The sequence below is a fragment of the Haemorhous mexicanus genome, chromosome 6 (assembly GCF_027477595.1).
Source record: "Haemorhous mexicanus isolate bHaeMex1 chromosome 6, bHaeMex1.pri, whole genome shotgun sequence".
In the NCBI taxonomy this organism is placed as follows: domain Eukaryota; kingdom Metazoa; phylum Chordata; class Aves; order Passeriformes; family Fringillidae; genus Haemorhous; species Haemorhous mexicanus.
In genome coordinates this window covers 28,515,751-28,539,564 of record NC_082346.1, presented here as the reverse complement: position 1 = coordinate 28,539,564, position 23,814 = coordinate 28,515,751, and the positions used below count along the sequence as shown (strand labels likewise).

Genomic DNA, 23,814 nt, shown 5'->3' with positions numbered 1-23,814 from the left:
TGCTACAGTTTAGCCATGGCTCCTGCTGTGGTCAGATTTCAGCTGCTGTGGAGTTCCTGTGTGGCAGCGTTGGTGCCCTGTGTCACCTGAAAGCAAATGTTTCACCTGCAAACAACGTGTGGCTTCCTGGAGGCTCCCTAGAGCTTGAACTGCAGCGACTTCTGGAACTGCTCCTTATAAAAGTAAAAAATAATCTGAACAAGGGGAGGTTTTAGTGGTGTTTGGAGGTAGGAGGGGTCACTCTTTGGGGTTTTAATACAATGTTGTTTTACATGCTCCGCATATAAGACATTTCAGACTTTGAAATATTTACAGCTCACTTCAGCAGTGGTTCTCCTAATCCACAATTCGTATTTGGATAATAGGAAAAATAGGTGAGGGTCCATGCTACCAGTTTGTAAGTTTTGCAGCAATCGTTGCTTCTAATATTTGGCACTATTAAACTGTGAAACATTTCTGTTTTAACCCAGGTGCCAGTACTAACCTTGAAAAATTGTACCTTGAAAAAACTGGGGTGCCACTTAGTTTCTCCAAACCTTATTTGCTCCCACGTCTGGTGCATTTTTGTAAGGCCTTTGGAGCAGACACTGCTCTGGGTTTCTCTGACCTTGTCATGCTGCAAGTACTAACTGTGAGTGCAGAGGGCCTTTTGAAGGCTCAGCCCTTGGGCATGCCTGCCTGACTTGGCTAGGAGAACACAGGAGAAAAGGTTGGCTGCCCTGCCCTGCTCAGACAGGTGAAAAAATGCATCTGCTGAAAGGGCCTTCCTTCACTCAGGGACCACAGCAATGAGCTGGAAAAAAAATCCATACCAAATAGACACCTGTTGTGATCAAAACACAGCCAGGAAGATGAGGTGGTTTTTCACCAGTATGTTCAGAAGTCCTGAATCTTTGCAACTTTTTTGATCTGAGGGAAAAATATGGATGGAAACCATGGTTTTGAGGCAGACTCCTCTCCCTTTTCCCTTTGGAAGACTTCATGCTAGCACAGATTTGTACCTGCTGATGGACTGTGGGCTCAGTTTCTGGTCCAGTGAATACTGGAAGCTCACTAATGCCACATCTAACTTGTTTTCCCACCTTTTCTTTTCTCTGAGATGCAGCTTGTCCATGTTCTTTTCAAGGTCTTGCTAGCTCAGCAACCCATATTCCACTTCAGTCAGGAGCTCTGAAGATTTCATTGTAGTGAAAATAGCTCATGAATGGTGTCTATCTGTCACCAGGTGCTGTATTTCAGATATACTGTAAGATTTCTATGTTCACCATTTTTCAATTTTTTTAACAAGGAACTGTGGAAACATGCTGCTCATGCTTAGTGATTCCCTTTTCAGATAATTCTGTGGGTTTATTCTCAATGCATTGTTTTGTGTCTAGTCTGAAAGTAAGAAATTAACAAACAATATAAGTATAACCAGTAAGCTCAGGGCTTGGCAATTTTTGCCCACAATGGAGAGTAATTGCCATTTTTATTCATGTTGTATTACCGTGTCTTGGCTCGCATCTTCTGAAATTTGCACCTTTAATGTTAACTGTTTATACATTTTTGTTAAACTTTTCTACAGCGTTTTTGCCAATGACCTTCAACCATTCCACGTGGCTGAACACCTTCACAAGGAAACTGGGCTGGCTGGGCTGGTTTGCAGTCACTAATCTGCTGGTCAAGGCAGTGAGGACCAAAACCTGAGAGTACACCATGGTGTGCTCAGTCCCTGGGGGTAGGTGCAGTGCTCTGGCACTAAAGGTGCTGGGAGCCACTTCCATATGTGAATCCCACAGTTTTCTTTCATCAACAAATGGAGATAAATGCTTTATCAGTCCAATATACAAACAGCCCCCTAAAATACAGCTGGGAATAAAAAGTTTTGCTCTCATGCAACAGCCTTCATTAGTAGCAGTGAAAAAAATGGAAATATCTCATTTAAATGATAAAACTACGCTAGTTAGATCTGGCATTGCCAACATGGTGATTTCTAAGGCCCAGTTTCAGTTTCATGTTCAAAATATTAAGGCTATTTTGTCACTTGAAACCTTTTATCTATGTTTGTATGAAATGGAAAGAGACTGAGAGTCCTTTGTCCCATGTGTTCATCTCAAAAAGCCTTTGAAGCTCTTATGTTAACTATTTGAGGTTCAGAAACAGAAGGGAAATTTCAAGATAATATAAACAGCTCCAAGGAGAAAATGTCTTTAACTCATGACTAAACAAGCAAACATATATTTTCTGTTTCAAAAAGATGACTGAACTTCTTCATGCCAGGAAAAATAAATCCATCTGATTTTGCTTTAAGCTGTCCTCTTTTTCAAATGCAGCGAGGGGCTCCAGTTCCTTTGGATGATGTAATTCGACTGTTCTGCTTGAGTTCTGCTCCCTGTTGATGTCATGTCGCTGCTAGCCAACTATTCAAAGAGAAAAGCAACTTCTAGTTGAGACTAGAGCACGAGGAGGCTGAGGTTTATAACAACCCAGCACCTTGGGATGCCGGGTTAGATCCTCCCAGGCAGAGCCCGGCTTTAAGAGAAGCTCCATCCACCGTGGACCCCGCTGCCTGCAGGTGGGTGGCACCCGGGGTGGCTGGGTACAGCAGGTATGTAGGGGACAGGGCAAGGGGGTGCCTGGGGGTGGTGTGCTGAAGTCCTTTGGGGAAAGAGGCTGAGAGAAATATGTGGATATTTGGGGACAGAAGTTCAGCTGAGAGGCCTGTGAAAGCAGGGAATCTCTGCAGACTGAGCTGGAGGTTGCCATGCCTCTCCTCAGCTGCTTTTGACTAACTCCTCCCAACTTTTCTTCAGCTCTAGTATTCCATTCCCAAATGAGTGAACAGCTTCTTCTGCTCCTCTCCAGTGCTCTCAATATCCAAAGTATAGCTCCTCTGTGCCCCAGTGAGGTCTAAGATTACGTGGAATGCATGATCAGGAATGTGCTTAGATGTGGTTAGGAAACATTCTGGGATCATGGTTCAGTTCCCCTGTGCCCACATTATGTTGATGAAACTGGGCATCAGCTGTTTGCTGGCACTGGGGAGTGTGGCAGAGAGAAACCTGTGGGACCCAGATTGCTGGCCCCAGGCAGGAGGAGAATTTCTCTGCTTGCTTGGCACACTGTGAGCTACAAGACTGTAGTCCCAGGAGGGGGCTGCCTTTATACCCCTGGAGTCAATGTCCAGATGTTTTGAGACTCTTAGTTGTGGAAGTAACATGGCTGGAAACACAGTGGGGGATAAAGGGCCGAGCAGTCATGCACGAGTTTACATTTAACATACCTATTTTCTTTGAGATTTGGGGAACTCTCTCCTTGACAGGATTTTCTTGTACCTTCAGAAAGGTGTGTGCACAGCTTATGTAACGGAGGGTGATGGATTGTGCCAAACCTTGCACCTGAGCCCTGTGAATAGACTCGGCCCCACCCAAAGGGCAGGCATGCCTGCGGTCACACGGCTTTGAAATCGGAGCTGGCTTTGCTCGTGGCAGCGCAGAGCGGGGCTGCAGCAGCTTGGTACAGTGAGGGGCTCAGAGAGTTACAGGACTGTCAGCTACACATGGCCTGGGTGGGGATGCTTCAGCCCAGGAAGGCGTCTGCACCCGACCGTGTGTGTGTGCTCCCCTCTGGCAGACTCCTCCGTCCCCGAGGGCAAAGGCAATGAGGAGGGGAAGCCAGTGCTGCTGCCTGGAGAGCACAGTGCTGCTGCCCTGGGGAAGCTCCTGGTGATCAGCCCTCACCTGAGATCAGGGGTGGGAGTGGTAGTGGCAAACTCAGCATCTGCATCTCTATGACTGCCACTTCTAGGCCTTTTATAGCAAGGGAATTAAACTTTTCTTCCCATCTTAGAGAGGAGCTGGGAATTCACATGCATGTTGTGAGAGGACGACAATGATGACATTTAAGAAAAAAAATTCAAATGGAAATAAGTGTCATGTCCTTTGATTTACGCGGTGTTGCCAGGAGGGGAGGAGCAGTGTGGGATGGGCTGGGAACTGTGGATGTCTGGGGACAGGCTGCTTGTGCATGAGGTCTGTTTGATCTCCATAGTCTCTGTTTTCCTCCTAAGCAGAACAAGATTGTGGGCAGATAAGAAAGGGTGGTAAGAAATCCTAACACGCCTTACTGGTGGCTATTTTGTAGAGGGGGATCTGGCGTCAGGATCCTTCCTGTTAGGAAACAAGGAAACCCATGTGCCATCATGGAAAACCACTTCAGGGCGGAAACAAGGCAAGTGAAGGGTACTCTTTGGGCCCTTCTTCCTGAGGTCGGTGGAAAGGCTTTCCTTCTCTGCAAAGGCAGCAAGAGAGGGCCCATAATTATCCTAGATGGGTGATTTTTTCCTGATCCCTCCAGGAAACTGCACGCAAATACTGTTGTGCCTTTCCTCTTACTTTGTTAGGATATAAATAACTGAGGAAATGGCTTTATTTATCACTGTCACAGAAGTGTTCACCATTTAACTTTGAACTTTATATAGCTATTCAGGAGTTAGTGAAATTTTATACCGTATCTTTGATTGCCTTGCATCATCATAAAAAGCAAAGAGAGTGATTTGCACATTTTACTATATAGATAATAATTAATTTGCAATAAGGATGAATACCTGCGTCCAGGACCAATTCACCCACTGGTCCTCTGCCTTCTATTTGAAAAAAGCAAGGACGTTTTCTCAACACACAAAACCTAACCAACCTGTGCCAGATTTAAACCAACATCTTACAGTATTAGTTGGCTAGTCCAGCACGTGAGTCCAGGAATTTGGAGGGAATATTTTGAGAAATACCTGTAATAAAAATATTCAACTTTTTTATTTTTAGCAGTTTTATGTAACATTATAGATGATATTTCTCAAGTGTGCATATGAAGACACAGAATCTACTGGTAAAGTTTTATCTATCCTGAGTTTGGGTGGGCTTCTAATTTCTTTTTATGTTTCCTCCTGTCCCTTTTGGAGGCTAGCTAAACTACACTTTCTAAAGTGGAAAACACTGCTGTTTCCTTATCTCATCTCTGAGCTTGATATCTTTCCTTACAGCCTCTGATTTCAGATGCCTGCCCATTTTCTAGTACTGATTTCCAGCAGCAACTTTCTGATTCCGGGCAATGATGCCAGGTAAATGTGTCCTGTGCACGTGTCACCTTGTAAAGGCCAGAAAGGACTCACTGCTATCTATATAAGTCAGCAGAATTATTTTCTCTTTTGTTATTAATGAGAAGTCCATGAATAGTAAGCTTTGGAATCAGCTGGCACTGCCAGCTTGACTCCAGTTGCCCTGCCAGCAGCAGGTATCTGTGCGCAGAAGTGTCCTCAAAGCAGTGCTGAGCAAATTCCTAACACTTCCCAGTTGCACCTTCTCATTTGCTGTGTCCCAGTTTAACCACTTGGCTATCGCCCTGATCTTTGTACTCTCTGCTGTGCTTTCATTTCCTGAGTCCATTGTCAGGTTCAATTTTCCAGGTAAGAATTTCTTTAGAAAGGCAGAACCTCCAGTTCAATTGTGCAAGATGCTCTTTACCAGAGCCTCAGAGCTATGTATGACTTTTCAACTGGTTTATAGCAATTTTGGTGACTTTCATATATTATTTTTGAGCATAAGAATTGGACAAGGCCAGTGACAATGTTTACTCATTGTGTCCCGATGGGTTAATTTCTTTCAGATCAGACGAGAGGTTCATAGGTAGATCATAAATACTTGGTCTCTGTTCCTGAAATCAAAGGTCACTCTGCATTAAAGCAGTGAGGTGAATGTAGGAGTGGGTCCAGTGGAAGTCATTCTTCAGGAAAACCAGCTGCTGAATGTCAGAAAGGACTTCCTCCAAAACTGGGTAAGTCCATCTTTTTAATGTTTTTTGATCTTTTCTCTTCTTGTAATGTACCACTATGACTAGTTGTTGCTCCTAGCACTATTTATGCATCCTGAAAATGCAGATAATCTGTTATAGATGTGTCCTTTAGGTAACCATCTACCCATGCAGGGAGCATTTCTAACTTGATGAAACAGATGAGCTGTTACGTGAGGCAGTAGCTCAACAAATAATCTTCCTTTGTACCTAAATGAAACCAGTTCTATCGTTAGTCAGGGTGACTGCAGTGTTTGGATAGAAATCCTTTAAAAAAAAAAGAAGCCTGCAGATGTTCTGAGAAGCATTTGGCAAACTCAGAAATGGCATTATGATGGGTTATATATGGGTTATTATATGGGAATGAGCTAATATCACCTCTCCAGCAAGAAAAGGCAATTCTTTGAATATCTGCTCTTCAAATGGAGAAAGAAGGCAATGCTGAACTTAGCCCACAAGATAAGAAAATGTTGAGAGAATGTTCTCCATAATTTTATTTCAGATTTTTTAAAATTCTTCTTTTAATTAGGCTTTCATCTACAGTCATTACCCTTCCCTGTGTGGCTGCTGAACCACCAGGCTTCAATGCTGTCCCTGTTCTGAGGAAGTCAGGCTCTGAGGGTTAAGAAATATCTGCCCCAAAAAGAAATAACAAAAAATGCAGTAACAAATCATTGCTTCTGCACTTTCCACACCTCTTAATATTGTAAAATAGCAATTTTTTTAAAATACTAATCAGAGCATGAAAAGCTATCAGGTGAGGGCTTTCCCATTTGCAGCGGCTGCTGTTGCTGGTTCCCTGTTGCTGTCTTCTCATACTAGGACAGATGAAGTTTTCTTTCTCAGTATTTTGTTTTATTAATTAAGTGGGTACAAAGCCCATAACTGTTAAGAACTTTTTCTTTGCAAAACAAGTACAGAATTTTGGAAAGTATGTCAAACTGGCTCCACACTCTCACAGTTCTCAGATGTTTTATTTTTTCATTCTTTCCTCTCTTTGCAGTGGGTTGAAAGCAGTGGACACCTCTCTCCTCTCCCATCACTACAACAGGTTCCTTGGTTTCCCAGACAGGCTGATATCCAGGTAATATTTATAATTATGGCAGTAGTTCAAGCTGATGATGTTTGGTCACTAAAAGTGTCGGTAGCCATGAATCATATGCTGATTTTCCTTTTTTTAGCTTTTTTTAAAATAATCTTCCTGACTTCATAACAGCAAGACCACTGCTGTTACAATGTGCAATGTAAGCCAAGTGTCTTCAAAAGAGCTATTCAGCTGAGCTGAAATCCAGCTTATTGTGTCATAGACTCTAAAGACAAGACTCCTCCTTTCTAATCTTTCTGAATATTCATCTTGGGTGCTGTGAGGAATTACAAGCCTGACTTTTCACTGGTATGGATGAGCTAGACAAGAGCAGGGAAGAGGAATAAGGTTTCCTGACAACCAAGCTAGGACCTTTTTCATGTAATTATGGACCTGTGTCACCATCCTTACTGTGACAGATGTGCAAAAACTAAACCTATGAGAGGAAAGAAACAAGTTGGTTCCATTTCCTTTCTAAGCAGCTCTTTGATTTCTGTTGGAAATACTGTGATCTGAAAGCCAAGGACAGAATCCCAACCAGTCCTCAGAGAACACAACACACTTTTTCTTTTTGGAGGTGATTTGCAGATTCCTTCTTCTGGCACTGTCTAAGATCAGTTCTCTGTGAGGTGCTTTCAGCATACCCAAGGATGTTTTTGATGGCTTTCAGGTAGAAGTGGTCCTCATGGGATCAAGGAGATTGGGTAGAGGCTGAGAACAAGAAAATAAAGCTGCATAGGTACATGTCACATTTTCATCCTGAAGCTAGAGGTGTAGTTTTAAAGGGTGACATCAAGCAAGTTAAAAATAAAGTTGGTGAAACTGAAGTGCAAAGTGCAAGCAAAAGGAAATGAAGGTACTACACTGGGTGTGGTATTGAATCTTGTACCTGTTGGTGCTGGATTTCCTATAAGCACTGGGCATGTGACTGGTTTTTGTAGGTGGCCTGGCAGATCTCTTCAGCACTCAGCAGCTCACTGAGGTTTCTGGCTTCCTAGGTGACCATGGGCACGGAATATGAAAAAGATCATATCAAAAAGCTGCAGGAGCAGCGTATGTCCATGCAAAAGAAAACCTTCACCAACTGGATGAACAACGTCTTCTCCAGGAATAATGTGGGTAGCTCCTTCAATTTGAAGATTTTTTCTGTTGTTTTTTTTTTTTTTATTTTACCCACTGTATCCACTTTTTAATATTATTTTTAATGTATTTTTTCCTGAATGTTGTCACATGCAAGAAAGGAAGGATTTGACTAACCAGAGTGCTCCATCCTCCATCTTTTACCTCACGTCTGTCTCCTTTGTCCATGGTACCAGTCCTCTCTGAAATCAAGATTCATTTTGTAGACTGTATAACCCCATCATACTGTGATGTCCATTGTACATTGGTGATCTTCTCAGAGAAAAATCCTAATTTGCTTCTTTTTCCTGTAAATAAAATATCTGCAGGGTCATGGTTAAATTATCTGATGTCAGGGTTTCCCCAAGCAATGCTAAATTCTTAATTGCCTGAGCAAAAATTCCGACTTTGTGCTTTGCCTGATCAGTTCAGTTCAAGTTGCTGCTCAAAGGATCTGAAAAAGTAGCTTTAATTTTGGGAATTGCAGACATACTGCCATGCAAGTACAGACTAGTTTGTTTTCTGTAGCTCTCAGAGTTCAAAAAATCTTCAGAGCCAGTGTGCAATCAATATGTGTGTGCAAGTAATGCCAGCATATTCCAGTCTCCAGACTTACTGCAGATAAAGTTTCAGGCATGAATGATGTAGCTGTGGCACAGAAAGGGATGATGTCATCCAAAACAATTCACTTTTCTAGAGTCTGCAGTAGATAGTGATGAAAACAGTTGCTGGGGACACCAAGCAGGACCAGGCCACTGGGTCCACTGTAGCTCATCATCGTGTTTCAGTACCAGATGTGTTTTTTCACTGTAATGTTTCAAGTTTGTGATTCGTACAAAGGCAGCTGCAGAGCACAACAAACTTTCAAATTTATTTTTTGTAACGGGAGCAAAAAAATGTAAAACACATTCTTGTTTTGCCACCTGCAGAAAGTTAGGTTTTTATGGTGTAGGAAATGAGTTCTGTTTAGCTGTAGACATATACTTTCTTATTTTAAAAATGCTTTCAAGTTCAGAGATAAAAATGCCACTCTGAAGTTCCTGCTATGTACTTGTTCACGTATCATAAATGTCTGGGGAGCAAAGCCTGTGAGAGCTTTCCAAACCATATATGGTAGAGACAGCACAGAGCTTATCTGGGTCTTCCTGGCAGCTTAGTCCCAGCTTTCCAAGGCAAACTTTGAGGTGATTGGATCATGCTACAGGGCACTGCAGTGTTCTAAATTATACTGTTGACTACTTCAAGTCTAGCACTAAGGATGGTATTGGATTGAATTTGTTAAACTATCTGTGACTGGTAGCTTTATGAGAAGAACAAGGCAACAAAGCTATTAAAACAACAGCTGGGTGAGACATAAAGCAGATATATGAAGCTTGTCTTTTTACAAATTCAAATTGAACTATTCTTTGTTTAGGGAAGTGTCACAGAATATAACAGCTTTAACTTTTTTTAATTGTAGTATATCATAGGCAGAATTTTAAGTTTTTTTAAATATGCAAAAAGGAATAAAGTTGGCAACTAAACAAGGGGGTTTTTTTACAGAGATAATCAGTGGAGCAAGTTGTAAATCCTTGTGCCATACACAGCAGAGATTTTAACACTCTCTAACTTGTTTTTTACACTTCCAGGGGTTTTTTCTTTCTCTGGAGAAAAGATTCCTTGAGCTAATTAGTAACTGATCAGAAATTAGAAGGTGCAGGCCTGTTGCCTGTCCTTTCCACCCCTTAGAATTAAAATATTCCCCTTAACTTGTACATTTAAAAAAGATAATGGCTTCTTTCTCTCTCACTCTCTCTCTCTCTCTCTCTCTCTCTCTTTTTCTTTCTCTTCCTTCCGCCACTTCCTTCCTTCCTTCCGCCACATCCTTCCTTCCTTCTGCCACTTCCTTCCTTCCTTCCTTCCTTCCTTCCTTCCTTCCTTCCGCCACTTCCGCCACTTCCGCCACTTCCTTCCTTCCGCCACTTCCTTCCGCCACTTCCTTCCGCCACTTCCTTCCGCCACTTCCGCCACTTCCTTCCCTCCCTCCCTCCCTCTCTCCCTCCTTCCTTCCCTCCCTCCCTATTTCTCTATTTCTCTAGTTCTTTTTCTTTCTCTCTCTCTTTTTTTGATTAAAATGATTATTTACTGTAATTTCAAAATCACAGTACTTTATTCTTAGGTGTGGTTTATTCTTAGATATGGTGTTAATGTCACTTCTGGATGGCAAGTGGCACAAGGCCAAAAGGAAACACCCAAAGCAAGTTCTTGTTAGGTCAGAGTACAGACTGTGTCATGCTGTATCACCTAAGCGCTGGGTGACCTCATTACTGGCAGCAATAAAGCACATTTTTGTAAATGATCCTAAGCTTTCACTTAGTATGAGACTCTGGCTAAAATGTGGAGACTTTGGGTGGTAGTGCAGGTCCAAGCAGGACGTGACAAACTTTGTTGATACTATGGACTATAAGATGAGTCATTGAATGGGATTATCAGCTTAACTTTTAAATAAAATGCACAGCTCAGAATAGAATTATTCTGATAAAATAGAAGATTCACTTGAATTGGAATAAAAAATGTCAACATTTCCAAAACAGTTGATTTTGAAAATGCTCTGATTTTTTTATTTTTCAAAATCTTCTGCTTTTTTTCTTTTTTACTCCATTGTGGGTTTGCATTTTGTTTGGTTGTTGGGGTTTTTTTAACTTCAGACTACTTTCAGAGTTAATGTAAGTCCTCCTGCAAATCCATTTTTTCTGAATTAAGACTCACCACTCTGTGGATATGTGCACTGTCCCAGAGAAGACTCGGTGAAACATCAAGAAGGTGTTGTTTGTTTCATTTTAGAAGTAGAGGGTTCTCTGTGCCAAATGTTAAGCTGGAGTCTGTATTGCCTGGCTGGTCTTTACAGGTAAAGATTGAGATAGAAGATATTTACACAGATTTGAAGGATGGCATCTCTCTCATGAAACTCCTGGAGCTGCTCTCTGGAGAAGCTTTGCCCAAACCAAGCCAAGGAAAGATGAGAGTGCATTTTCTAGAGAACAACAGCAAAGCCATCACATTTCTGAAATCCAAGGTAAGTTAATATTGGTATTAGAAATCACAACAGTTAATATATGTTATTAATGAATTATTGCATTATGTTTGTTGTGGTTTCCCCCCTCTAGCATGAAATAACATATTATCCTCTGAAGACAGGCCGGGGATTTTATTTTAAAAAAAAATCAAATTGCATATTTATGCTGAACAGATACTGGTTTATTAGCAGGTACAAGTAAAAGTGATTGGTCCTGAGAATATTGTAGATGGTGACAGAACCTTAATCCTGGGCCTTATCTGGATCATCATACTTCGATTTCAGATTTCATCTATCAAGCTTGATAAGGTAAAACTGTATCTTTGTCTTTTTGCTTGTGCAGTTGTGGGTTTTTTTCAAAGGGACAAAAGAGTGACTTAGAGATAGAAAGAACATTCATGTTCTTCACCCTCTTCTACAAATCCACAAATTTTTTACCGACTTTTGACTTCATGTTGAATTTCTCTGTAAACAGTTCTCTCTAGATTTGAGTCCCATGATGCTGCTCTGAAGAAGCACATGCTTTTTAAAATTATTTAACATGTAGTCTAAGAACATGAAAAACAAGGTTCTACAAAAGTATTATGAAATCAAAGTCAATAAATTCTAACATTAGACCTGAATACATCGTATTTTGTTTCTGAGTTCTATTTCACAGCTAAGGACACAAATAAACTGAACTTTCCTTTGTGCCTTATTTCCGCAGACCTTACAGAAGAGAAACATTTAAAAAATTTCAGCACCGACATTTCACCTTATTAGTTTCTGCATTCATTCAATTCACTTTTTTTTTTTTAATTGAAAACTTCTATTTTCATGTTAAATTTTTCTAACTTTATGGCAGATACAGTCTGTAAGTCATGACTTTGAGGGGATCTGTGAATTTAAAACTAATACGAAGTGGCCTTTGGGAGCATAAGCGTAAACTCACTGATAATATTTTCATATATTGTTGACACCGATTTTTCTTTTCCCTGTTCTCTTCACAGGAAGAATTTGGAGGTAGAGCTGATGTTCTATTTGCCAATGAAGCCTTATTGCTATGGTGCCAGCATAAAACTGCCAGCTATTCCAATGTGAGTGTGAAGGACTTCTCCAAAAGCTGGAGTGATGGGCTGGCCTTCAATGCACTCATACATGCTCACAGGTAAGATTGGATGGATCAGTTCAGGCAGAGTTGCTCATTGCTGTTTCTAGCTCCAACACAAGTTGTTCCAGGGTCTGAATTACAAAATTTTGTCAAGAAACTGTCAGGTACTCTCTGCCCTTTCTCACTGAAGACTCTTCTTTCTTAAATTCTCTCTCTTCTTGGAAGAAAGGACCAAAAGCTCCTGCTTGGAAGCTCCTTTGGTTGGGTATGATATTGAATTTCCAGGGCCATATCATGTATCTGAACAGTACTGCCGATTTGGTCTTAGCCCCTCAGTCATGTTCCCTTTGCTCTTTTTCTAAAATTTTTCTTTCAGGCAGTGGTTTTATTGTGTGAACTTTGGAGCATGTGTATCTTCCTGTTCAATTGTAATAGAGAGTAAGCAACTTCTCAGTCTCTTTTTTCTCCATTTTCTGTCCCTTTGAAAAAGAGCAAAGGAAATAGCCAAAAGCAGGAGAGAAACCACCTATGGTAACCTTGAACACTTCTTTGTCCTCAACAGTTCTACTATATCTTATAGGGGTTACCATAGTGGGATTGTGGAACTTCCCCAGCTGGGTGTCACCTCCCTTCCCACAGCTGTCTCTCTTGTGGGCTTTGGTTTCCACCCGTTAGGGAAGTGGAGAAATAAGGGCAGACATTTGCTGGGAGTGGTAATTCAATTTCATAGGAAACAATTTTCTTCCTGCTATGTGGGCAAGGGACAATGCTCTTGAATGAAGTTCAGGGTCAAAGTAATTCCAGCATTAATGTCACATAACATTAACAGTTACATGACTATTAACTTAGTCTCACAAACAGTTTATGGTTTATGATCTGAAAGAACTTACTACAAACATAAATCTTCCTTCATCTCCATGCCCTCTTTTTCTCCTTGCCCAGGCCTGATCTTATCCACTATAGCTCACTGAGGCAGGACCAGCCCATTAAAAACCTGAACAATGCCTTTGATGTTGCTGAAAAAGAGTTTGGAATCAGCAAACTGCTTGATGCTGAGGATGTGGCAGTGCCCTATCCAGATGAGAGATCCATCATGACTTATGTGTCACTCTATTACCACTACTTCTCCAGACTGAAACAAGGCCAGACAATACAAAAGAGACTTAACAAAGTAAGTGCATTGCTGTCTTTGAAAGATGTAAGTTAAAAAGGTGAAGCTAAATTTAATTTGGAAGTGTGGGGGGTTTTGTGCAAGCTCAACTTCAGGATCATTTTAACCTAATCAAAAGGCACAGCCATCTGAAAGCCTTGTACCTTGAGGCTTGTACCTTGTACCTGTACACTCTATGATCTCCAGGAGGGTTGCAATTATCTCACTGGAAATCAATCCCTTTTTGTCCTCACAGTTTCTGTTTGAGAACAGATATGGTTCCAAGGCAGCTTGAGCCATAGAGATCTCAATAATATTGGGAGAAGATTAAGACTAGGCAAAAGCAGACCTAATCAACAGTTTTCTCTTTTAATAGGAATGATGATCCCTTCCTCTATGGAACTACTTTGGATTTTGATTTCCTTTGGAAATCCTCATCCTTTATTTCTAACTCCTTAGGTGGAAAATGAAAAAAAAACCCCAACCAAACAAAAAGCCCAAACAAATGAAACAGAACCAAAACAACTTAATACCACCACCACCAAATAAAACTGAATGCTACCTATATTGGCTGAATTTTAAAATTTTTAATTGAATTTTTAATAATTTTTTATTAAATTTAGCTAAGTTAAATTTAGCTAAGTTAAGGGGTTTTTTTCTGTTTCCACATACAATTCATCTCACATAAAATCATGAGCTATTATTAAAAATTTCTTGTACCACTCAGATAGAAAACTAAAGGCATTTTGTAGTCATTCCTAGGAAGACCACTTCCCTTGAGAGAATTTCTCTTCTATCTCCAGAGAAGTCTGTTCTTGTTTTGACAAAACTACAAAAGAAACAGAAATCCTACACATCCAGGATGGGTCTTGTGAACATCTGGATTCAGAGAACTGCCTGTGCAGTTGAGAGGGGAATACATTGCTTAGAGGGAGGAACAAAAATCCACACTGAGGCTTCCCTGGTGGTGACAAGGTGAAAAGGCTTTGCAAAGCAGGGTTTGGTCAGCTAAAAATGTGGTCTGGGTCAAGGGTCAGATGATCCTGTAACATGGCTCCCCAGAGCACCAAGCCTGTTAGTGTGGAAGGAGTGTCTGGAGGATGCTCTTTCTCTGAAAACTCAATGTTAGGTGGTCCTGCAAGGAGCAGGGAGGTGGACTCGATGGCCCATATGGATCCCTTCCAACTAGAGATGCTCTAGGTTGATATGTATTAGAGCAGCATGTTCTCCAAAGAGATGCATTAGATGAGAGCAGGATTTGGGATTCAGTCAAGGTTTGGGCATCAATGAGGAGAGTGGGCAGTAGGACTTCACAGCTCTACACACGGGTCACTGGATTTTGGCAAGGAAACATTATTCATCTTTTGATAAACATGAAATAGTCCTTGAGTCGACAAGCAGGTATTAGAGGAACTGTAAGGAGCAAGCAGTCCATAACTTTTGTATTTTATGAATAAGCAGTTTACTTATTCTTGTCTTTTTTCAATTCTAATTGTGCTCCACTGCTTTTTCCATTTTTCATAGTTATTGTTATTCTTTCTTTTCTCTTTATCCACTTACCTGCTTCTTTTTCTCCCTTTGACTTCTTCCCTATTTTTAGCCTGTCTATAATATTGCGTTCCCATCTTCCTGCATTTCTGACACACACAATCAGAAGGAGAAGGAAACAGATGTTAATCTCTTCATGCCCTTAGACCCCTCAAATGGATGGCTCTGAATTTACTAATAGGATTGGGAGGGAAGCCTGAATGTGTCAAGGAAACCTTTCAGTTCAGACTATGTGTGAGACCAGGATGGCAGAGAGAAACAGCTCTGGAGGACAAATCTCCTTTCCCTCTCCCATCTGAGGTCTGAGATCTGCATTTGCTGGGATCTTTCAGCAGGAACTGGATACAATGGCAGAAAGGGAGCCCTGATGTCAAGGGCTGCTTTTCCTGCACTAAAGGTTGGTGCTATTTTAGTGCTCTTACAAGACTGCAGCACTTAGTGATTGCCAAGTGCAATCACTTTCTGGTAAGCAAAAGCAGATTGCCACTTGGAAGGACTGGGTCTTTTCTCAGTGCCATCCCCCTCACTAATCTGCCTGGCTGGGGCAGGCAAACTCAGGAGAATGATAGAGGCAGACAGCATTGTTCAGCACTAAACCTGACGTTTGCAGGAGTAAAGATCTGCATCTTTACTAAGTTAGGCTGAGGAAAAAAATAATACGAAGTTAAAAGACAAAGATGGAAAAAATGTAAAATGGAAAGAAATTATGATTTCATTTTAACACCTTTTATTTAATTAGGGATTTAATTCTAGATGTTTGCTCCAGTATTTACCTGAATTTGAAATAAAGGCAGGTCAGGCCACAAATGAAACAGATAAATGTCTTGAAAAGTTAATATTTAATCAGAGTTAACATCCTCACCAAAGTCCTGTTTGGCCACAAAATGTTTTCTAGTGATTTTAATAAAGAGACACAGTTCCAACAGAAGAGATTGAGAAGGAACTGTTTGATCGCAGTCTGCTGTGTGCATGTGAGAGAACTGGGATCTTGTCAGATGGTCTCCTAAATCCTAACTGGTGAAGCTGAAAGGGTGTAGTTATGCATTAGCCTAGAATTGTTTGGGGTTGAGGAATGGGACTGGTAAAAAAATCTGGGGTTTTTTTTGATTGTGAAACAAGAAATGTGAACCATGCTGTTTATTCCAAAATGTTTTCTTAAATAAAAACTGAAATGAAACATTAAATAATATTGATTTTTCTGTGTTTTATGGAAGTCTGTTCTGCCGTTTCACCTAGCCTCAGATGTGACAGCTATCAGCGCATCAGTATAAAAATGTGATGACTGCTAAGACACTGCTTTCTGTTCACCCACCATGCTTCATTCTGTTTCTTATGTGGCCTGTCATTTTATATTCCCATCACAGATTGTGTTCCTCCTGAAGGAGATAGATGACTTGAAGCTTCAGTATGAGCAGATGGTCTCTGACCTCCTGAAATGGATTAAGCAGAAGGTGGTGGAACTGGATGACCGTCGTTTCCCCAACTCTCTTCAGGAAATGTGGCTGCTCATGGCCAACTTTAAAACCTTCCGCACTGTGGAGAAACCCCCCAAATACCAGGAAAAGGGCATGATTGAGGCTCATCTCTTCAACATCAGGACCAAGCAGAGAGCCAACAACCAACGGCCATACTTGCCCCCAGAGGGGAAGATGCTGCAGGATGTGGAAAAGCACTGGATCATCCTGGAAAAGTCCGAGCACAGCCGTGGAAAAGCACTGCAGAAGGAGATGCTGAGGCTGGAAAGGCTGGAACAGCTAGCCCAGAGGTTCCTGAAGAAGGCAGCCCTGCGTGAGTCCTACTTGGAAGACATGAGGAAAGTGATTGGGAAGCAGGACTTCTGGCCAGAGAGTGTGGACAGGATGGAGGCTGCCAGTAAGAAGCTGGAAGCCATTGTGGCAGATGTGCTGCCCAGGAGGGAACGCTTCACAGCTTTGGAAGAAATGGCCTCTGTTATCAGCCAGGAGAACTATCACGGCAAAGATCAAATCTTGCAGAAGTGAGTGATGGCTGAGAAACTCTGTAGTGGTAGAGGTCAATATTAGTTAAAATTCTGTGGTGTGGTGGAAGGAAATTAATTATAACTGTGAATCCTGTCTTTGCTCCTCATGAGTAGAACTGTCAGGAATTTCTTCTACCTGTGAACAGTTTCAGCAGATAAGACAAACACTTCATCTTCTTCAAAATTCTAACTTTTTTCCTTGAATGGTCAAAGCCTCAGACCAATTTGGGGTGAAAAATATTTTTAAGGTATTTTTGCTATATATGAAAGTTCACCTACCAATTTCTACCAAATATTCTACCTGCCATCAAAAAATGCTTAGAGAGATACTATTTTTTTCCCAAATCAACACATTTCTATTTCAGTCTGCAATTTGGGGAGACTTGAATTGGTTAAGGCATGGTATTCTCAGATTAATTCCATTCTGGAGCAAATACTTAGAAATTATAAATTCTCTGTTTATCTCAGGTTATTGTATAACCTGGTCTGTGAGTATCTAAGAATGCCATACAAAAACCTTCTCTCATGGTATTTTAATGCTTTTATAAATTCAGACAAAATCAAGACCCTCTGTGAAAACTCAGAAAAACAGTTTTAAAAGAGTAAATCAAACTATGAGATCAGATTGTGACTCATTTTATGGTTTAGATTAATGTTTTACTTCAAGCACCCATTAAAAGAGCACTTCTATGTTTCCAAACCTTTCCACTTTATCAAGAAAAAGCACTGTAGCAAACAAAAGGATGTTTTATGAACATCCTTAAAAACAATGTCTAAATTTTAGGAGGTCAATGACAGTTGATGTGCTGGTCAAGATTTCTGCAATACCATTTTTTGGCCTGTTTTGTGTTCCTGGCCTGTCCTCTTACACTGATGTCAAGAGTCATGTGTGTTCATTTAGCTCCTCTAAATCTGCAAGCACTGCGAATCCTTCAGTGATGCCCAAGGTCTTTGGTCCAAACTGGTAATCTCTTTCTCGTCCTATGCAGGCAAAGGAGCATCTCAAAGCAATGGCAGGATCTCCTGGATCAGCTGCAGAGACGAGAACAATCCCTGGGAACCATGCAGGAAATTCTGGGCCTCCTGAGGGACATAGATGCCATTACAGAGGAGCTGAAAGAGCTGCAGGTACCGAGCCAGCAGCAGACTCCTTGCAGTGTTGCCAGTGTGTGTCCCCATGTCCCAGGGATTGGCTGCTGCCAACAGGAGATAAGTCTATCAGCTACAGAAAAAAGACACAATTTTTACCTAGATGCCTAATTGAGCATTTTGGTTCATCATCACAGATAACCACATGAGGGAAAACAGGCTTTTTTATGGGAGATTTCCCTCATCAGAAAGCCAGGAATCCTATTACATGGGATATACTACAGGTTCAAGTTATATTGTAATATAAAGATGTGAAATAATATTTTCTTAATTTAGAAGTGCAAAAGCAAAAGTGGAATAAACACACCTCCTCTTTCCATTCCACATAATTCTTCTGAATTAGCTTCTGGAAGTTCCTGCAGTAATTTTACAAATGGGAATTAGCTCAGGCTTACAGGTATATGAGCTCATGAGAAAGGAAAGTTGTACTGTAAATGCATAGTGGTTGCTTTTAGCAAGAATTTCCATCTGTTATCATAGTGTCAAAGCACAAACTCTTCTCTTCCTATTCAGAAATAACTGGGTTCATATTGATTTTGTAATGGAAGGAAGTATGTATATATTCTTTGCCTTGAAGACAGAAAAATCCTCATGACTACAGGTTACTTTGTACCCAAGCTGAAAGAATCAGCATGCTATGTGTAGCTGTGAATTTCAAATTAAAGATAAGAGCTATCTCTAAGTTATAAATATTTCTGTCCTAGCCTTAGTAGGCAAAGAATATCTAATGGTAATAGTGTCGTTGGAACAGCAACAGTCTGGGAATTTTGGAAAAGATTGGTAAGGAGAGGTAGTACCCTAGGATTAATAGTTGTATTTCTTGATACTGTTAGGAAGAAGACAGACTGATAAGCACTTCTCGTCAGTCACCAATTAAGTACTCTGAAGTACTAATTTTCATTATTTACATAGACAAGTATGCTCCTCAAATGAAAGAACATTGCAGTTAGAGCATATAATAGAATGGGATATTGTGGAATTCTTCAAATACAGACTGTGAATCAATCTGCCTACAGCTGGGTCAATAGCAAAGATATATTGCACTCATTGCACACACAAATCCTGAGACCTTGAGTGCTTAATCAGAGGAAATATCGTAGGTGCAAAAACAGATGCTTGTTTGATGAGCCCATTACTTTCACTGCAGCAAATTGAAACTCTGGATTGCTGCCATTAGCTTGTGGAATTGAAAAAAAATATAATTTCTCTAAATAGGCAGGTTTTTAGCTTTACCTATCTGACATTCTAGGACATTTAGAAGCTATGAGAGACAACAGGAATCTTTCAACAGATTCATTTGCGCTGAGACCCTGGATGGACTCTCTGAAAATGTCTGTTTTTTTCTTCTCACTTTGTAGGTGCTGGTGAATTCCCAGGACTGTGGGAAACAGCTCCTTGAAGTAGTAGATTTGCTGCAGAATCACAACTTGATTGACACGCAGATCTCATCCTATGATGACAGACTGACACACATCACCCAGAGAACAGCAGAAATCAGCAAGGACGGCACAGTGAAATCAGAATTGCTTTATGCAAAAGTTCAGATGCTTCATCAGCTGTACCAGAACCTCACAGCTCAGAGCAAGTCACGGTAAGGCTGTGCTTGTGGCTCTGTTCTTCCTGAGTAGGATGCCCAATGTGCCATTCTTTAATGAGAAGGCACAGCTTCCCAGCATTTGAAATTTTGTCATTTCTCCATTTATAAAGACATAACAAAAACAACTGGAATGTCTTGATTGCACTTGTAAAAGGATCACTCACTTTCATAGATGAAGAACAGACTCACTCTCAGCATTTATTATAACTTGCTTTATGAGAAGTCTGAATAGCAAATGGTTATCTCGTCATCTCCTGGAGAAAGAAGGAAATGTAATTTTGTTTCTTTTTGTTTCTTTTGTCTTATTCCATGAATAAATTAATATATGACAAAGAGGAACTAAAGGCATTCAAATTCTCAATTTTTAAATATTTCTTTAATCAATCTACCACTGTCTTCATGGAATCTTAATTCTGACAGTCACACACTGTTTGTTTCCTTGGTTCAGGAAATCTCAGCTAGAAGAGGCTTTGAAGCTTTTTGAATTCTTCCGTGACTGCAAAGAGGAAGAAACGTGGATCTCTGAGAAGTGGAAGCTGGCAAGAATGACAACGTTAGGGAAAGATGTCAGCCAGATCACAGCCTCTATTCAGAAGAACAAGGTATCTTACTTTGCTGCTGTCAAACTAATCCTTATCTTAAGGATAAAATAATCCTTACCTTGTTTCAGAGTTTGGAATTTTTAAAAAATGGATAGAGTAGGCATTTTTTTCCCAAAGAGAGGAAGGAAAGGGTAGAGAAGGAATATGCTTCATACTGGAGTAGAAATAGGACGTCTTGTGAAGGCACTGGGCTCCATATTAGCTAACTTTTGATGGGAAAAAAAAAGGTTGCTAATTTCTGTGTTTCTCACCTTCTTTTCGTGTCCAAGAGAGATGTGGTGAAAAGATCAGACATGGGGCTCTCAGAAATGTTTGCATGACAGCAGCAGAGAGTAGGAGCCACACTTTTTTCTTGGCTGGTGGGGAATGAGCTGTGCTGACATGTTTCCTGTCCTTGTCCTAGGCTCTTGAGGCAGAGTGCAATTCACACAGGGCCATATGTACAGATGTGATGAGGAGGGGCTGGGAGCTCAGCCAAAAGAACCCCACGCGCCAGGACGACATCCTGAGGCAGACAGACAACCTCCAGAAGCTGTGGCAGCAGCTCCAAGACGAGGTGGCTGATCGCAAAAGCCGCCTGCAGGCAGCAGCTCTCATCAAACAGGTAAGAGGGCTCTGCTGGGGTGTGTGATATGTGGGATGTGGATGTAGCTCAGCTCTTCCCCATGCCCCCACGAGGAAGACAACGGTGGCAGGAAAGACTTGGTCTGTTGGTCTTCAGAAAGATCTCTGGCAGTGAAGTCTCAATCCTCCTGCAAGCCAGGCACACAGGAGATTTGAGCAGCTGGGAGATGCTCTAAAGGTAAAAATGCCAATGGAAATAACTCACATGACAGCCCTAATGCAGAGTCTTTTCAGAGGGTGGATCAGGTAGCTGTGTGACACATTTCAAAAATGAAAAAAATTCCAAAGACCACCAACAAAAGAAATGTGTTGCAAGACTTAGATTGACGATGAACTTCACAAATCCAGCAAAACATTTGACCCTTCCATTCTGAACTACAGTTTTACTCCCACAGACAATCACACGTCTGCAAATAAAAAATTTGTATAAAAGCAACGTTCTTAAATCATGTCACATTATCTCAGGTATTCTTATTCTCCCCTTCTTAAGATTTTGCTCAGTCTGTTGCTTCCATTAAATGTTTGAACAAAACTGAACAGGTTTTTTCTTATGAAAGTCTAAATTCTCTCTTCTCTCTATTGAGTTTGACACCATGTGTTTTAGTTTTTCCTTTGTCCCTCATTACTACAGGTATTCTCTTTTTCCCGTTGTTCCTGTATTCTATGCCTCAAACTCTTGTTTTACCCTTCGGCAACCACAGCCAGGCAGACTGCAAATTCTGGAAAAAAGTAAACTTTGGTTGTAGACCAAGTTCATTGCTTGTTCCTTGAACATTTAGAAAATATCTGTTGGTATTACATAATGATGCCTCCCAACATCGTACATTGTGGGTTTCTTTTATTGCTGTTATGCACCATGAAGTTTTAGCTAAAGGAGTTTTTAAACAGCTGTATAGGCAATCCTTGAATCCCTTTACTCACTATAATTCTGTGAATTAGCTGTGTTGTGAGCATGAAATACATCACAGGCTTAGAGTTACCTTATCCATAGCTGTCACAACACCTGGAAGTAACCTAATGGCTACAGAACTGATGGAATTTCCCCTTATTCATCATTTTACAAGGAAGGAGCTGGATATGATACTTCCAGCATGAATCCAAGTGTTTTCCTCCCTGTGTTCCCTCAGTACTTTGCTGACACCGCTGAAGCAGATTCATGGCTGCGGGAGAGGCAGCCCCTTCTGGCCAGCAAGGACTACGGCAAAGATGAGTCAAGCGCCGAAGCGCTGCTGCACCGTCACCTGCGCCTGGAGAAGGAGATTGCAGCCTATTCCTGCGAGATGAGGCGCCTCAAGGAGCAGGCTGACGTTGCAGCACAGCAGGCTCCAGCTGCAGTAAGTAGAGGAGGGATTCTGTCATGCTGTGTTGAAGGATGTAAACGAAAGGGTTTTTTCAATCTTTTATTTTTTTATTTATTTTACCAAAATAGAATATTCCAAATTAAGTTTTTAATTAGAACTGGGGGAAAATTTTTAGGCAAAGAGGAAGTGCCTTGTCTGCTCGTAGCACAACTAGTTAGTATTCTTTGAAGTGCTAGAAATACTCTCATCCATGTAGTTCCTTCTACTGGTCCTCAGAAATACATTGTCACTCTTTATTCTCATAAAATTATTAATTTAAAAAATCTTTAACAAGCAGGCATTTAATCAAAACATCCTTACAAATTTTTCTGGTACCCTAATGTGGTGAAGAACTATCCCACAACTTCAGGAGCAACTCATACCATCCCTTATTTTTAAGGCAAATAAGATGAAGTCAAGCTCTTCAGATGCCCCTCTGCCCCTCTCTTTCACTGACTAGAAAGGGAACTTTTCACCTGAGATCAGCTCATTTAATAACAGAATTCAGGGGAGGTGAAGGAATGACACATTTCATAATTTGCTTCTTTAAACGTCTATATGCACTCAGTGTTTAGCCCAATAAATTTGAGAGCAATGGGCATCTCTTGTGGTCTTTCCTTTACCTCATCAATCCAACATTAATTTTTATTAGAAAAATATTTTATTACTTTGCTATGAAATGTGAAAAAGCACATGACAAGATGGTGTTGATGCACAAATCAAAGAACTGATTCACTAGGACACTCACAGATTTCGAAACTGGAAGTGTTCATGTACTAAAACATCACCGCAAAGAGAACCATGAGCATAGTCAGTCGCCTTGCTTTGTTGGCACTCCTAAAAATAAAAAAGCTCCTCCGACCAAACAACTTTGATTTGGGCAGAAAATGAGAATTTTTACTGTATCAATACGTTTTAAAATGAGCTGAATAAACTTCTTCTTTAGACAAAACCAAATTATTTTTCAGGTTTTTAAATTCATTTTTCAGAAAAAAGCAGCGGAAACAGTTCCCAAAAAATACTGGAAGTCTTTGGTTTGAAGGGTCAGAATGCTGTGATTTGAAGTAGCAAATCCAAATTTTCCTTCCAAGTGAAATTTTATCCAAATCAGAAATTCTTATTCATTGATTTTTTAAATTTTTCTAACAGACGACAAAGAGGGAAGCCCCAAGTGACTTAAACCAAAAGACAACTAAGCTACCATTCAGTCGAACCTGGGCAACATCTGAAACTTCATCCACTGGAACCTCACGTCTGGATGATCATTTTCTTCCAGAGAATATCTGGAAGACCCAAGAAGAAATAGATTCACTTTACGAACATCTACAGAGCATGGCTGAGGTATAATATCCCCTTCTGCTGTGCAGTTCATGAAAAAATCCAAACCAGTGAAAAATTGAAATTAGGTGCTCTGCTGGCTTCTGCTTTCAGGTTAATAATGTGCCTCAATCCTGTTAATTCCTGTAGGACTTCAAGCCTTGAGAGTATCATTGAAGTTTTGTATCAAAACAGATTTTATGTGGGCAAATTTCCCATTTATATTTCAGTACTTTTAGTCCATGAAGAGCAGATTCTTTTCTGTAATCCTTTTCTTTTTCCCCCTTAATGTTTGCTTGTTGTAGCTCCTCAATCAC

The 23,814-nt window shown here is 40.7% G+C and overlaps 1 protein-coding gene across 1 annotated transcript in view; it reads left to right on the top strand.

Annotated features, from left to right (window-relative positions):
• Nucleotides 1-7,911: 7,911 nt before the first annotated feature.
• The window catches only part of SPTBN5 (spectrin beta, non-erythrocytic 5), a 90,984-nt gene continuing 75,081 nt past the window's right edge, over nt 7,912-23,814 (top strand). Inside the window, exons 1-13 of the mRNA XM_059848214.1 lie at nt 7,912-8,026; nt 8,454-8,529; nt 10,850-11,081; nt 11,271-11,390; nt 12,071-12,228; nt 13,114-13,342; nt 16,234-16,865; nt 17,858-17,996; nt 19,376-19,608; nt 20,063-20,216; nt 20,620-20,820; nt 21,968-22,174; nt 23,330-23,521. Coding sequence (XP_059704197.1) covers nt 7,912-8,026; nt 8,454-8,529; nt 10,850-11,081; nt 11,271-11,390; nt 12,071-12,228; nt 13,114-13,342; nt 16,234-16,865; nt 17,858-17,996; nt 19,376-19,608; nt 20,063-20,216; nt 20,620-20,820; nt 21,968-22,174; nt 23,330-23,521 — 2,688 coding nt within the window. The remainder of the gene's footprint in view (nt 8,027-8,453; nt 8,530-10,849; nt 11,082-11,270; nt 11,391-12,070; nt 12,229-13,113; nt 13,343-16,233; nt 16,866-17,857; nt 17,997-19,375; nt 19,609-20,062; nt 20,217-20,619; nt 20,821-21,967; nt 22,175-23,329; nt 23,522-23,814) is intronic.